General features: G+C 48.3%; 1 protein-coding gene across 2 annotated transcripts in view; it reads left to right on the top strand.

Moving 5' to 3' along the window:
* LOC107270454 (cytoplasmic polyadenylation element-binding protein 2) overlaps positions 1-11163 on the top strand; it is a 94320-nt gene extending 83157 nt beyond the window's left edge. For both annotated transcript variants that reach the window (XM_025087792.1, XM_015745485.2), the window contains 5 exons: positions 8334-8600; positions 8677-8789; positions 8889-9281; positions 9370-9480; positions 9561-11163. In XM_025087792.1, the coding sequence (XP_024943560.1) occupies positions 8334-8600; positions 8677-8789; positions 8889-9281; positions 9370-9480; positions 9561-9677 (1001 nt within the window). In that variant the 3' untranslated portion in view covers positions 9678-11163. The remainder of the gene's footprint in view (positions 1-8333; positions 8601-8676; positions 8790-8888; positions 9282-9369; positions 9481-9560) is intronic.
* Positions 11164-13292: the final 2129 nt, after the last annotated feature.

Raw genomic sequence — 13292 nt, 5'->3', positions numbered from 1 at the left:
CCCCCCCCCATAAGCGCGTCCCCCTCTCTGTTCAGTTATTTCCACTCGTACCCGTACTCAGCCTTATTTCCATTTTGATCTCGAATTCTTTCATCTTCTCGTACCTCCTTCTTACGACTGTAGCTCCGCAGGCGCGTAGGGAGAAATTAACTAATTTTCCTCGAGGGGGTTAATTCGTTTTTACGTCCCATTTTGGCTTATTACGTAAGTGGCGCTGATGGTGGTCTTGAACAATTTAGCAGTTTCTCATGAAAAAGAGCAGAGAGACTGGTTAGGAGTCATGGGAGCGAGAAGTCAAAGAAACGAAGTAAGGGATGAATTGGTAGAGAGGGTTGGTCTTGTCCCTCTTATCGTGGTAAGCAGCCCAATGCCAGCAGCCGACACTCGCGCTGAGGTCATTCGTCCTGGCTCGTGTTAAACTGCCTGAAAGAAGAGATTCTAATTTCTGATTTCACGGCTCGCCTCTGCCAGCTCTTCCACTTAACCCTGTGCTTGTGTCTCACTCTGCGCCTTTCCTTCCTTCTTCTTACTCCTTCGTTGCCTGCCCTGTCCGTCTCCTTCGTTCTCGTCTTCGTCCCACTTGCTTCCATTTTGACACAACCAATAAGAGACGGCTGTTTGGCGCCTGCATCGGCACGTGTCCTGGCCAGCTATTACGCCAAAGCCTTTAGAGCAGATATATATATATAGATATAGAACAGTACTGCTCGTACCTCCGTAGCTGGAAATTGGGCCGCATTGAGTAAACCCGAGTCCTCGCGGGTTCTCCCCAGAGGTTAGCAAACCCGTAGGAGGTTTTACTGGCCACCCGCGTCATATTGGAAGGAGCTAGTAGGACGATGCTAGATTGGCCGGCAAAGGGCGAGACTGGCGGATGACACGTGTCTCCAATGCGCACGTAATACAAGATACGTACTCCTCGATATGTCAACCTAACCTCTAAGCTCACCTAGTCTACGTTGAGGTCCTCCTGTATGTGTGTCGTATAGTTGGGCGTTTGGCGGTGCTGGGGGGAGGGGAGGCCGACGGAGGAGTTCAGCACGACGAGGAGGCCCCGAGCATGGGGTCGGGGGTGGAGTGCGAGGGACGAGGGTGAAGCCGAGCCAGCTACCTGTAATATTGATCCACAGCAACCCCCCTCCCCGCTGTTAGGGGATGTTCCATAACTGTCGCGGACTGCTCAAATGAAAACTTCGCCCTTTCGTCCTAGAAGACCCACCAGACTTCATCCCCCATTTGCACCTGTCTTTTCCGTCTCTTCCTGTAACGCTGGTACGTTCTTTTGACATTCTTTACTTAAGACGGGATGGACAGAGGGTTGGGAATTAAGGGGGTGACGTCAATTTGCGTGGCGTCCGGCATTCGACGTCCAGCGTCAACCGAGAATCCCAAATTCACGGGTTCCACCCACGGGCTTGGCCCCGTTCTTGGGCCACCCGCTAGCCCCACCAACATGACCTGCTGTAGGATTGGGGTTGTGCTGGAAGCACCGTATGGGGCTGAATCCGGAGAACGGGAATTTGGGTATACCTATATGTATGTATATACGTGGATACTCTATCTGCGAAGAGAGGTGGGCATCGTAAATTCAAGCCGGCACGAGGCGCCGTTCGATTTTAAATTGGAAATGCTTCCCAATCTACTTAGGCCGTACGAGATGCGCGCCGATAGAAGCGCTCGGGACGATATTTTAGGAAGCGTCGTGCTTCGAAATACCATTGCCCTTTGACCCTTGACCCGAGCATCTCGAGCTTGCTTCTGATTTCTTCTTGCCATCGACGGAGAATGATCTAATCGTTATGGAATTCGCGGCCCATAGACAGAATTGATGTAGACAGGCGACGTAGTGCAATTTGCACATTAGCATAGGGCGTTCCGTTCCGTTCCGTTCCGTTCCGTTCCGTTCCGTTCCGTTCCGTTTCATCCCGTTTCTCTACGCTTACTGCCTCTTGCCATATACTCTCGGTACTCGCAGTCGTCTGCACTATATTACCTGCCTAGCCTTACCTCGCCTCAGGTAAGGGTAGCTTTCTATTCTCTATTCCTCCTTAATTCCCATAAATATTCTATACCACCCTTCACTGTTTATTGGCTCCATAATTTTTAGCCCCCCCCCCCTTTCCCCTCCTAAGACCCTGATACTCAAAGTAACGTATGGTTTTGTTTTAAATTACATCCCTTCTACTACCCTTGAATAGAGAGTATACGTACAGTCGCAGTATCCGTGATAGAACATGGTGAAAAAATAAATTTAGAAAATAATTTTTCTAGATGTTATTTTCTCGATATAAAAAATGATTGATATTTTAACAAAAATCCCCATAGGTCGTAGGGTCTACGGGGTTGTTGGTTGACGGGCGGTGCGGCTTATTCTTCACCGTGATGGATGTCAGTTTCTACATAGGCCGCGCGACGCAATTAATCATTTGAAAATTACCGCGCTAATTCGGCAAACCGGAAATCCGCGATTGGTGAGGAATTCGCGATCTCACCCTACTGAACCTTGGAACCTTCAAGGCAGCTAAGGGTTGAGACTGAGTCAGCGCACGTGTCCGACTAGGCGGCATTCTCTTTCTGAGGTGGTGCACAGTCAGCAGGACCAAGTGGAGGTACCACTGAGGTTGCAGGCTCCTCCATCAGTGGGATTCAGGGCTATAGACCTGACAGTCGTTATCAGCGGCTGCTTCATCTTTTCAGCCGAGAGGATCCATTAGAGTAACTCGATAAATTTCTCGTACAAAAATGGCACGTGCAAACAGCCGTCTGTTTTCGCAAGTATTCCCATCGACCTTAAAAAGAAGAAGCCACCTTTCCAAATGTAATTCGGTGGAAGTGAACGAGACGCGAAATTTACTTTGCATCCCTTCGTTGCGTCCTGCCACATTCGGAGAGTGGGGGGATCCTCTATTTTTTTTTCGTTTTTTTTTTCCTCTCGAGGGTATAGAGTATACGCGCAATTTTTCTTTTTCCCCTTTCTCTCATTTTCTTCTTCCCCGTCGTTTCCCCTTATCCCGTCACTCATTATCGTAACACATGCAAACGGCCCCCCCGGCTCTCGCCCATAGGAAACAATCCTATCAACTCGAACGACCGGATAGCGCAGCTCCTTGACGGTACATAAGCAACGCAATAAGACGGGTTCATCGACTCGCTGCGATTCGAAAGGACCGTCAGAGCCGATGGCCGACATTGCCGATAGTCGATAACAAGGGATGGTCTCGGTGGATGGAGCGGAAGAAGTGCGGAGCCGCGAAATCCATGGTCTGAGGTGATCGGCGTGCGAGGGGAGTGCGGGAATAGGACCGGGTGGTCCAGGAGGAGGCTGGAAGGAAGGACGCTTACGGGGACGGACAGGACAATAAGATTGAGCGATAAAAGTAGGTCGATTAATCAAAGGGACTTAAAATCAATGCCAGGCCGGAGACAAGGGCGCGGTCGAGGCGACGAGCCAGAGAGGGTCCCCTTCGCGGGGATTTTACGACTCCTTCAGGATGAGGGCTGCGGAAAGTAGTTTGGCTGTGGAATATTGAAATTTCGATAATTATTGTTTTCCCTTATACGACAGACAAAGAAAGAAGGGATACAGGATAAAGGAGAAAGAGTGAGAGGGGGGGGAGGCGGGATCCGCGTACAGTCTGATGCTCCGACTCGACCAGAGCGCGAGACCTCGCATAACTTTGCACCTCATTAATTTAAAGCAGCCTTGCGACGAGTATATATGTATATATAGATATGATGCCTGTTCTCCTAACGCGTAGACCTAAGTTTACATGAATAATGTGTAAAGAGGGTTATTGGATGCCCCTGAACAATTCATGTCCAGGAAATTTCACGGGTTCCCTAAATATTAATGGCGGGTCCACCGCGCCACGACCAACTCTGGAGGGGAGGGGGAGGGGGGGTTACCAGATGATCATACATTCGCTCGATGCTCCATTAGACCGCAACCCCTTCCATATATCGCCCTCTCTCTCTCTCTCTCTCTCTCTCTCTCTCTCTCTCTCTCTCTATGCCTTCACCCCTTTAACGTCATACCAACCTTCAACCCTTCTATACTGGCAACCTACCAACGAGACCTCCTCCTTCCCTTGTCGTACATCAACTACGTAAAATGTAATCCTGACACGCGCCGAATTACCGACCCAGTGCCACCCTTCCCTCTCATCTTCCTTTCATCCCCTTGCTTATTATCCGATTACCCTAAGACCTTGAAATCCGAAAATTCAACATTTTTTTCTTCTTCCAAAGTCTGCTGGATTCACCCATTTCTCTCTCGTCTCGTTTACTGTACATCCTGTTTATCGATTCTCGCTCTGACGTCACGTGGATTCTATCAATCTCGACGCGTCAGTGTCGAAAAGAAGGAAAGTTTCGTCTCCCATACTGGACCAAACTTCCTTGTCACGATTTATAATGTTCTTAATAATGACTCACACGTCCAACGAGTAACGCGTGTACCATACGAGTGGGTACACGTTACGCTTACGCATCGCACGAAAATAGTGATCGCCTCCCTTTTCTTGTATAGGAATTCTTTTTTAGTAAAAAAATGTCCCACGGCATTCCAATTCCACTTTACAAAATCCACTCGAAAACGTTACCCACTAGAAATTCTCTCTTAGCGTAAGCAGACATATCCCAGTGGATTTGAGAGAAGACAATTCGTTCCTCCCCCCTGCCGCACTGCTAAATCTTCCATCTCGAATTAGCCTCGTAAAACCTAAGGGTTTTGATTTCGGTGCTATGTGTCGGAAGAAGAAATATGTCGCTGAGACGAGAGGGAAATCGGCCGGGCGATAACTAAACCCTCTCCTGCTCTTGCGCTCCCGACCGGAAGGACATCCACGCCTTCAAAATTACTTCTGCTCGTTTTGGCATCGGCGCTGTTTCCTTCCTTCCATAGAATTAACATGTCCTCTTCCCGAATCCTTTCGCTGGTAACCCCATTGTGGGGGGGGGGGAGTCACCCACTACCCACCACTCAACCTTTTTCTCCTCTCGCCCTTCGCACACGCCCACCCGACTCTCACGAAACGAAGTCTCCGCAGATAAGCCAATTCTCCAGGCCTCTAGCCTATCTATACCTATATACGTAGCGCAGAGAGGATATCCTCAATAACGAGCATTAGCCATCCCTCCTAGAGTCTAATCTAGTCGTCCAGTCAGACTAGACTCTCCGCAGATAGAAATACTCGGGACCAGGTGCACGAGTTATCGCTTCAGAATCATCGGTTCAGCCGTATACTTGTATAGTAAGAGAGAGAGAGAGAGAGAGAGAGAGAGAGAGAGAGAGAAAGAGAGCGATAAGGGAGAGAATAAGCTCGACAAGGCTACCCGATAAGACGAAGCCTGTTAATACTTGAGAAGATCAGATCCCAAGTGGCGGACCAATGCCCGGCGCAAGGGCGACTTTCCAAAGCTCCTCGAAAGCTCCGAAGCTCTACGCCGCGTTCACGAGCACGAAGGCTGCACTCGGTGCACGTTAAATCGATACGGCGGATGCGGTTTGCTAGGAACGCCCGAACCACGGGAACACGGGAGTGCCCCGGAGCTTCGAATCCGAGAGGACCGTCCCTGGTGCTGGGATTAGAGTCGAGCCCAGAGTCCCAGGGTTTCCGGTACCAGGGTACCAGGGTCCTGAAGCTACCGCGGTACCGTCTACTGTAATCCATAGGAAATCTAGGAGTCGGGTCAGACTCGGGTAACCTGTCGCCCGGGGCTCGGTAACTCGACTTCTGCTCTGGAAATTCTCTGTCGGCTTCCAGTGTGATTGATGGCGCATGGACGAAGCGCCACGAATGGACTCGAGTAATTCCGCTTGGCAGGACGAAGGTCCCAGGACTGGACCCAGGGCCGGGGAGGTCAATCGATACGGCACTGTTCGAGCTCTTACTCGTAGCCATACTTGCGTGGACGTCAGCGGTGACGTAACGCTACGTACGACGTCCGATGCCCGACGTCCTGGCTACACGATTACCGTACTGTAACCGATACCTCTTCTTCCTTCGGCTGAACTCAATCACCCGCGAATCCAGGGATCCCGCGCACTTGTCGCTCTGCAAATATTCCATATACGTTCTCTTATCCACGTGTTCGCGATATCGTCATGCTCTTTCGAATCGTGACGATCGTCATTGGAATTTTATCTAGCGGCCTTACCGGTTCGCCTTATCAGGATTGACGTATTTCAAAAGCACGCCGTTAAGGCTGCACGGTATATCAGGGAATTTTTCTTTTTTCTTCTCTAATCCCTCTGGGTCACGTCACGCACCTTGCTTCTATATTATGGTAATGCTGGAGACATCGTGGCAAAGGATTCTGAGATCCCATCATGGGTGGCTACGGTCGAGGCTATAGAGTCGCGGGTAACAGCGTGCGCGATCAACCGGTTGAGTAATTCGCCGTGCATGCCGCGGAGCAATGCGATAGCAGAATATTAATGGGGAAGTTGGTTAGCTACTAAATAAGTAGATAGCAAAACCGAACAGGTAGGTATAGTAATTGGGATATAGTAGCTGCTAGAGATAATGATGCTACTGGTACCGGTCTAAGAATTTCAATTTTTCCGTTTTTCACTTTATTTTAATCCAATTTTCATTCTGGACCGCGCTTAATAATGGCGAGCGGAAAACTACCCTAGATATTTGGATTTTTTAAGACAACCCCTCCTCTCTTGCCGGGAGCTTGAATAGTATCATCTTATCTTCATACCCCTTATTCCGCCCTGTTTTATCCACTTTTCCTTCTCTCTCTCTCTCTCTCTCTCTCTCTCTCTCTCTCTCTCTCTCTCTCTCTCTCTCTCTCTTTCTTTCTCTTTCTCCCTCTCCCTCCCTACCCTTACTGACTGTCGGGCCTCCGACAAATTTTCAACCCTCCCTTAAATGCTGTATATACAGTGATATCCAGAAACCATCAAGCTCTTATGGCCCGGGGCAATGGTTTAAGCTTCCATGCATAATGCAGCCACTGTGATTGCGAAAAGGCAGGAAGTGATTTTTAGCATGCAAATTGCCAGAAAAATGCCTCGACGATTTCGCACGCATGCGACACGAAGGAAACGGTATGAACGAAATTTGAGAAATTCAAATTAGATACGATCGTTAGCTCCTGCGTCACCGAGCGCGAGAGTAAAAAAAAAAGAAATTGGCTTATAAAAAAAAATTGCGACTTCCGGGCATTTCACGTGGATCGTTCCCGCGTTCTTGGCTTATTCCTCATCTCCATCTGATATTGTATGCGCCATTTTGTTTTTCTTTCTCGCAGACTTTTTTTTATCACTCCGTATTACGTCCATTGCGCAATAGTACTAGCTCTGCCACGCACACCTGCGTATACGCGCTCACGCAACCGCCTTAGTCCGTAGTGCTTCTATAGGAACGTCTTTCGCTACATTGTTGCTGCCAACTGGAAGTCAGTTTGGTCGCGTCCCCCCCGTGGCGCCACCGTCGCGACGAACCTCCGTGAGAATGTAAATGAGATTCCGTCAAAAGGCGAAGCTAGTCTCGGCTCTACTGCCATTTTTACTCCTGATAGTTTTTTCCTCGTCTCGTTGAGTCGTAGCTCAAACGAGACATCTGTCCTTCGGTCGTCGCACGGGCATTATAAAATTCGATAGAACACGTACCGGGTTCCTTGAATAGTTCCGAGTTTATACAGGGTGACTTGCGAATTGAGGAATACGAAAGTAACCTGTACCTTGTACGGTAAGCTCTAGATAGGTGAGTTATTTCCTCTATTTTTACGATACAAACGGGGAATACTGTAAGGAGGAAACGAGGAGGAGGAGGAGGAAGACTGCTGTCTCTTCTTCGTCCAGTTGTTTGATGGTGTTGTTAGTGGCTGACGGGTTGTGAGAGAGAGAGAGAGAGAGACAGACAATCGGCCTACCAGACGAGGAGGCGACTGTCGACGTCACGACGAGACTCGACAGGATTCAATTGTTTCGCGTGCGTCGCGTGTTTCCCGTTTTTCTCTTAACGACGCCAAGAAACAAGGAATTCCGAGGTTCGTTAAGAGTTACGTTTCGCGAATACGAGCCATTAATAATTACGTGAAGATTTGTAAAAGCGATGGCGACCTTCGTTAGGAGAGCTAGATTCTCAATAAAGAGACGATACAGTGAGTTTCGTAGTTAGTCGTTCATTGTAAATTAAATTTAAGCCTCTCATTTGTGGACCTTCAACCTTTACTGATTTTTTTTTTTTTTTTTTTTTTTTTCGTAATTTAAGGATTTTTTTCGTGTATTGGGATTTTTCGTGCCTATTCTCGTTTTCTTTTGTATTGGCTCATTGTAACGTGACAATCGGTGATATCGAATTGATTTTGTTCCATAGGTAAATCACCGTTCTTCCCGAGTCTCGAGGAGCAGAGTGGCACTCTTCTTGAGGATCCAAATGCGGCGAGTCAGCTGGACGGCGTTGGAGTAGGCGTCGGCGTCGGTGTGGGTGTCGGCGTCGGCGTCGGCGGAGGGATGACAGCTCCTCAGACGGCACCACTATCTTCCCCAAGCCGTAGCAGCCCTCACAGTCAGGGCAGCGAGACAGGAGAGCGATTCTCGAGGAAGGTCTTCGTGGGCGGCTTGCCTCCGGATATCGATGAAGGTACGTCACTCGGTCAGAGGCATCTTCCAGCTTTTATAAGACGATTTATTAAAAATCGATTTTTAACTATGCTCAGATGAGATCACGGCCAGTTTCCGTCGATTCGGTCCTCTGATCGTCGATTGGCCACACAAGGCAGAGAGTAAATCTTACTTTCCCCCAAAAGGTTACGCTTTCCTGCTTTTCCAGGTATTTCACGATTCTCATTATTGTCATACCGATTTAGTGATTTTTTCAATAATCATCATATCGACGTTTTATTTCTAATAATCTGTCTTTCCTTGACAGGACGAGGGATCCGTGCAGCAGCTGATCGACGCCTGCATTCAGGACGACGACAAGCTCTATCTATGTGTAAGTTCCCCAACAATCAAGGACAAACCAGTTCAGATTCGACCTTGGCGTCTGAGCGATGCGGATTTCGTTCTGGACGCGTCGATGCCCCTGGATCCCAGGAAGACCGTCTTCGTCGGCGGCGTACCACGACCCTTGAAGGCCGTCGAGCTGGCCATGATCATGGATCGACTTTACGGGGGTGTGTGCTACGCTGGTATCGACACCGATCCCGAGCTCAAATATCCAAAGGGTGCGGGTAGGGTAGCCTTCAGTAATCAGCAAAGCTACATTGCCGCCATATCCGCGAGATTCGTCCAACTGCAACATGGCGACATTGACAAAAGGGTCAGCATCCTTTAGATCCGCCAAAAGCTCTAGATTATAAATATATCGAAATACCATTGAAAATATAATCATCTTGACGTTTCCGTAGGTCGAGGTCAAACCGTATGTTCTTGACGATCAGATGTGTGACGAGTGCCAGGGTCAACGTTGCGGAGGGAAGTTCGCTCCCTTCTTCTGCGCGAATGTCACCTGCCTTCAGGTAAGTTCCACAATGATTACTTCAGCTAGGATAATTGACGGGTAACGATAAGGCGAATACTGATTGACAAATATTTTCAGTACTATTGCGAGCATTGCTGGGCAACAATTCACTCCCGACCTGGTCGGGAGTTTCACAAGCCTCTGGTGAAGGAAGGCGCGGATCGACCCCGCGCTGTACCTTTTCGCTGGTGTTAACCCCAACTGCGTCACCCCTTATTATCTCGCGGCCCTAGCTAATTAACTACCACTTCTACAACCCCTTATACCCTTACCTACTACTTGATCGTCACTATTACTACTACTACGTCTACTACTACTATTACTACTTACTACGTCTACTACTATACTACTATGCTACTACTACCACTACCACTACTATTACTATACTTACTTACTTACTTACACTTACTACCTACTACTACTACTACTACTACACTACTACCAACCGTTACTCGAATGCACCCGAACCTCCCTTTTTCGGGCCACGTTTGCAAGCCATGCCTAGTCAGATCGACTAAGACTCTATGAAACTACGACCCAACGAGTGCTGGCTGTGACGAGGGCCCCACCTCGGCACCGCTCCGATACGTTCATCCGAACCTGGAGAACCTTGCAACGTCATCTCCGGAGCTAGCAGCCGACTCATCTCATCCATCGTCCATCCACCTTAATCGGCATCTCGAACCTCGTCGGCAGAGCAAAGTCTCGAAGAGGCATCATCACCGCATCAGAAAAGTTGGATCGTCGAAGAACTGGATTGGATCGTCAGGAGAACAAACGAGAGAGGATAGAGAGAGAACGATAGTGCGAGAAACAAACGCTCGTAAAATAATGACGACTATGAATAATCGTTTTTTTTTTATATATATATGACCAGCTGATAAATTTCATCCCTCTCGACTCTCTCTTTCCTCTGTCCGTGTGCGCGATACCGCGTAATCAGGGGCGCGGCTGGACGGCCTCCGCGAAGTAATTGTTGGCGTAGGCAATTATTAGGCTATTTTATAAATCGAGGAATGTACGATTCCGTGCTCGGTTATCCGGAGCTTCCTCTTCCCGACTGCCTACCGAACTGTTGGATACTTCATCTGGTTCTGTCACTGTCGGAAGTTCGTCTCGCGTTATCAGGTTCTGTCTACGTTAACTTGATTGCGGAGCTTCCATCGGTTAAAAAGCTCCCAGACGGCGAGCTTCCAGCAGGGACCGCGATAGGCGCTCACGGCGGCAGAGGAGGAAGTTCCGGGATATTCCGTAAGGTAGCCGAGGCTGCTATTAGCAGAGGGGAGGTCAAGGACAAAGACAAAGTTCGAACACCAAGCGGTCGTCGCTTCCAAGGGTTGAAAAGCACGGCCGTATTGCGTGTTATCAGTGCGCGCATTCAGCGCTCACTCGTTCTAGTCTCGGGACTATCGGGATTATCCGGAGTGCGCAAAGTCGCCGAGGCGATTGCGGGAAATACGTCGTTTGAATGTTAAATGATAAAATGAAAAAGAAATCCACGCTTTACCGCTGTGTATTAGACAATTTTTCTGTATCACAGTCTTTAGCTCTAAGATTTACTACGTTACATAGGGTACGTATTAATCGTACGCGTACGCGTGCGCGCGGAAGGCCGTGCGCAGACAATTTTTTACTAATTGACTTATTGGAAAAAATAATCGATAGTTAAATTTTTGCGAGAGGCGACGTGTCGTATAGGTTGCGCTCACCCACCCATTAACCATCCTGTCCAAGAACCAAATCCTCATTCCTATTATTCCACATTCCTTTCATCGAGTTACCCCTTATACCCCAGAGTGCGCGTCGTCGCGACGCCCGTGGGCGCGGCTCGACTGGATCCTCTGCCAATACTTTAGTACAGGTCGATGCAAGTGATTTTAGCCGACGGTTTCTAAAAGCGGGCTGTAGATCAGGCACGTGCAAGAAGATGACGCGGCGCTAGATCGGCTAATGAAACGAGTCTACCGGATGAACTCCGTTACCGCTCGAGGTCATCTGCCTCCTCTTCTCGGGTAGGCGAAGAGTCGCGACGTCTTCCCAAGAGGATGGCGCGTTCGTCTCTCACGTTGTCATAGAGCCTCGTGACGTATTGCGTGCTCCTATTTTCGACTAGGGCGACGTGCGACCATCCTTTTAGAGAGATGCATGGCCCCTCTTTGTAAATACCCGGCTAGCCCCCACCCTGCCCCCGTACCTAGACGCGAACCGCGATCGACACACTTTTACCACGATTTCTCTCGGTGTATATAATCAAATAATGCAATCGCGTAGTTCAAATTAATCCTCGGGCCGAGACTAAGCTCGACTAATAAGCAGTTTAATGTATCGCGTAATCCCTTAGACGTGAGGAGGACACAGAGAGCGAGAGTGCACGCGTCGCGACGTCGACCTTGTTCTCTCTCTCTCTCTCTCGCTCGCTCTCTTTCTCTCATAGAGTAAAGTCATAGTCGCGCGCTGTCAGGCCGACAAAGGATCAGTAGGGCAATAACGAAAAAGGTGGAGGAGAGTCAGAATGAGAGTGAAAGAGAGTGCATTAAAGAATCCAAGAGAGAGAGAGAGAGAGAGAGAGAGAGAGAGAGAGAGAGAGAGAGAGAGAGAGAATGAGGGAAAAAAGTACGAATAGGGGATGATATAATAGAAGAAGCGTTACGCGGCGACATCAATATATCACACGCATACATATATATATATACCTATCCACAATACATAACGTACGTTACGTACGAAAATGAGAAATAATCTCCACACACACACACACACACATATATATATATATACATATATTTATTTTTTTGGTCTCTTTTTTGTATATACTTACTGCCGCATTAGAGTGGTCCTTAGATCCGCGACTCGGATGCCGCGCGCGCGAACACCTTCTTGTCGCCGTCTCCGTTTTTCTGACGTACGAGCGTCCCGATCTCCGTCAATACGCTCCTATATGTATCTACCTTAATCTCTCTGGCTGATAAGAGAGCCAAGGACATTTCTCTCACAGACTTTTCTCTATTCATTGCGACGACAGGCGTCCACGTACAGCTACTCAGTTCACAAAAGCGGATGATCTGACGCACCGAATTTACCGAATGAAAGCTAGTTATGCTGCTGCTAGACTACGACTATTATTACTACTAGTACTGCTACCGATACTATTACCATACTATTATTATTATGCTATTACTAATACCGATACTACTGTGCACGCCCGAAGCATTGGCAGAGAGAGCAGGTTCGACTTGACTCGATGAATTGAATTAATTGACTCGACTCAAAGTAATCGCTCATGGAGCCCGCATTTGCGGTGCGGAATCCGCTTGCGACTTCTAGATTCATGCGGGACGATCGAGTCTCGCGCAACCCCTAGGCGAAACGTAAATGAACCACTATTAATTATTATAGATTGAACGTAATGAATTTTTCTATCCGTTAAAATGATTATATTCTAAACGAATTTTCGTACGCACTCAACGATCGTTAAAAGGACAAAAAATTACGAGGATTAGGTGGGGATGATCGAAGGGATTAAAAGTGTGGATTTCGAGAGCATGAGCATTTTCGAAGGAAAGAGAACGTGCGTGGGAATGAGAGTGTATGTGCGAATGAGTGGAAGTGACTGAGAGCGGATTCGTTATCTTGGAACGGATTGACTAGGTGGGGGTGAAGTCGAAGGGAGAAGATAAAGGAGAGGAGAGGAGGAAATGATAAAACACAAAGAAACGAGCATTAGTTAGTGCAATTTTAAACGCAAGCTTGGTCTTCGTAACGAGTGAATTAAATGAAATGATGGTGAAGAGGGGCGGGGGGGGGGGAAGA

The sequence above is a fragment of the Cephus cinctus genome, unplaced genomic scaffold (assembly GCF_000341935.2).
Source record: "Cephus cinctus unplaced genomic scaffold, Ccin1 Ccin1_scaffold0767, whole genome shotgun sequence".
Lineage (NCBI taxonomy): Eukaryota > Metazoa > Arthropoda > Insecta > Hymenoptera > Cephidae > Cephus > Cephus cinctus.
Note: the sequence above shows the minus strand (reverse complement) of the source record. Positions and strands in the feature narration are given on the sequence as shown.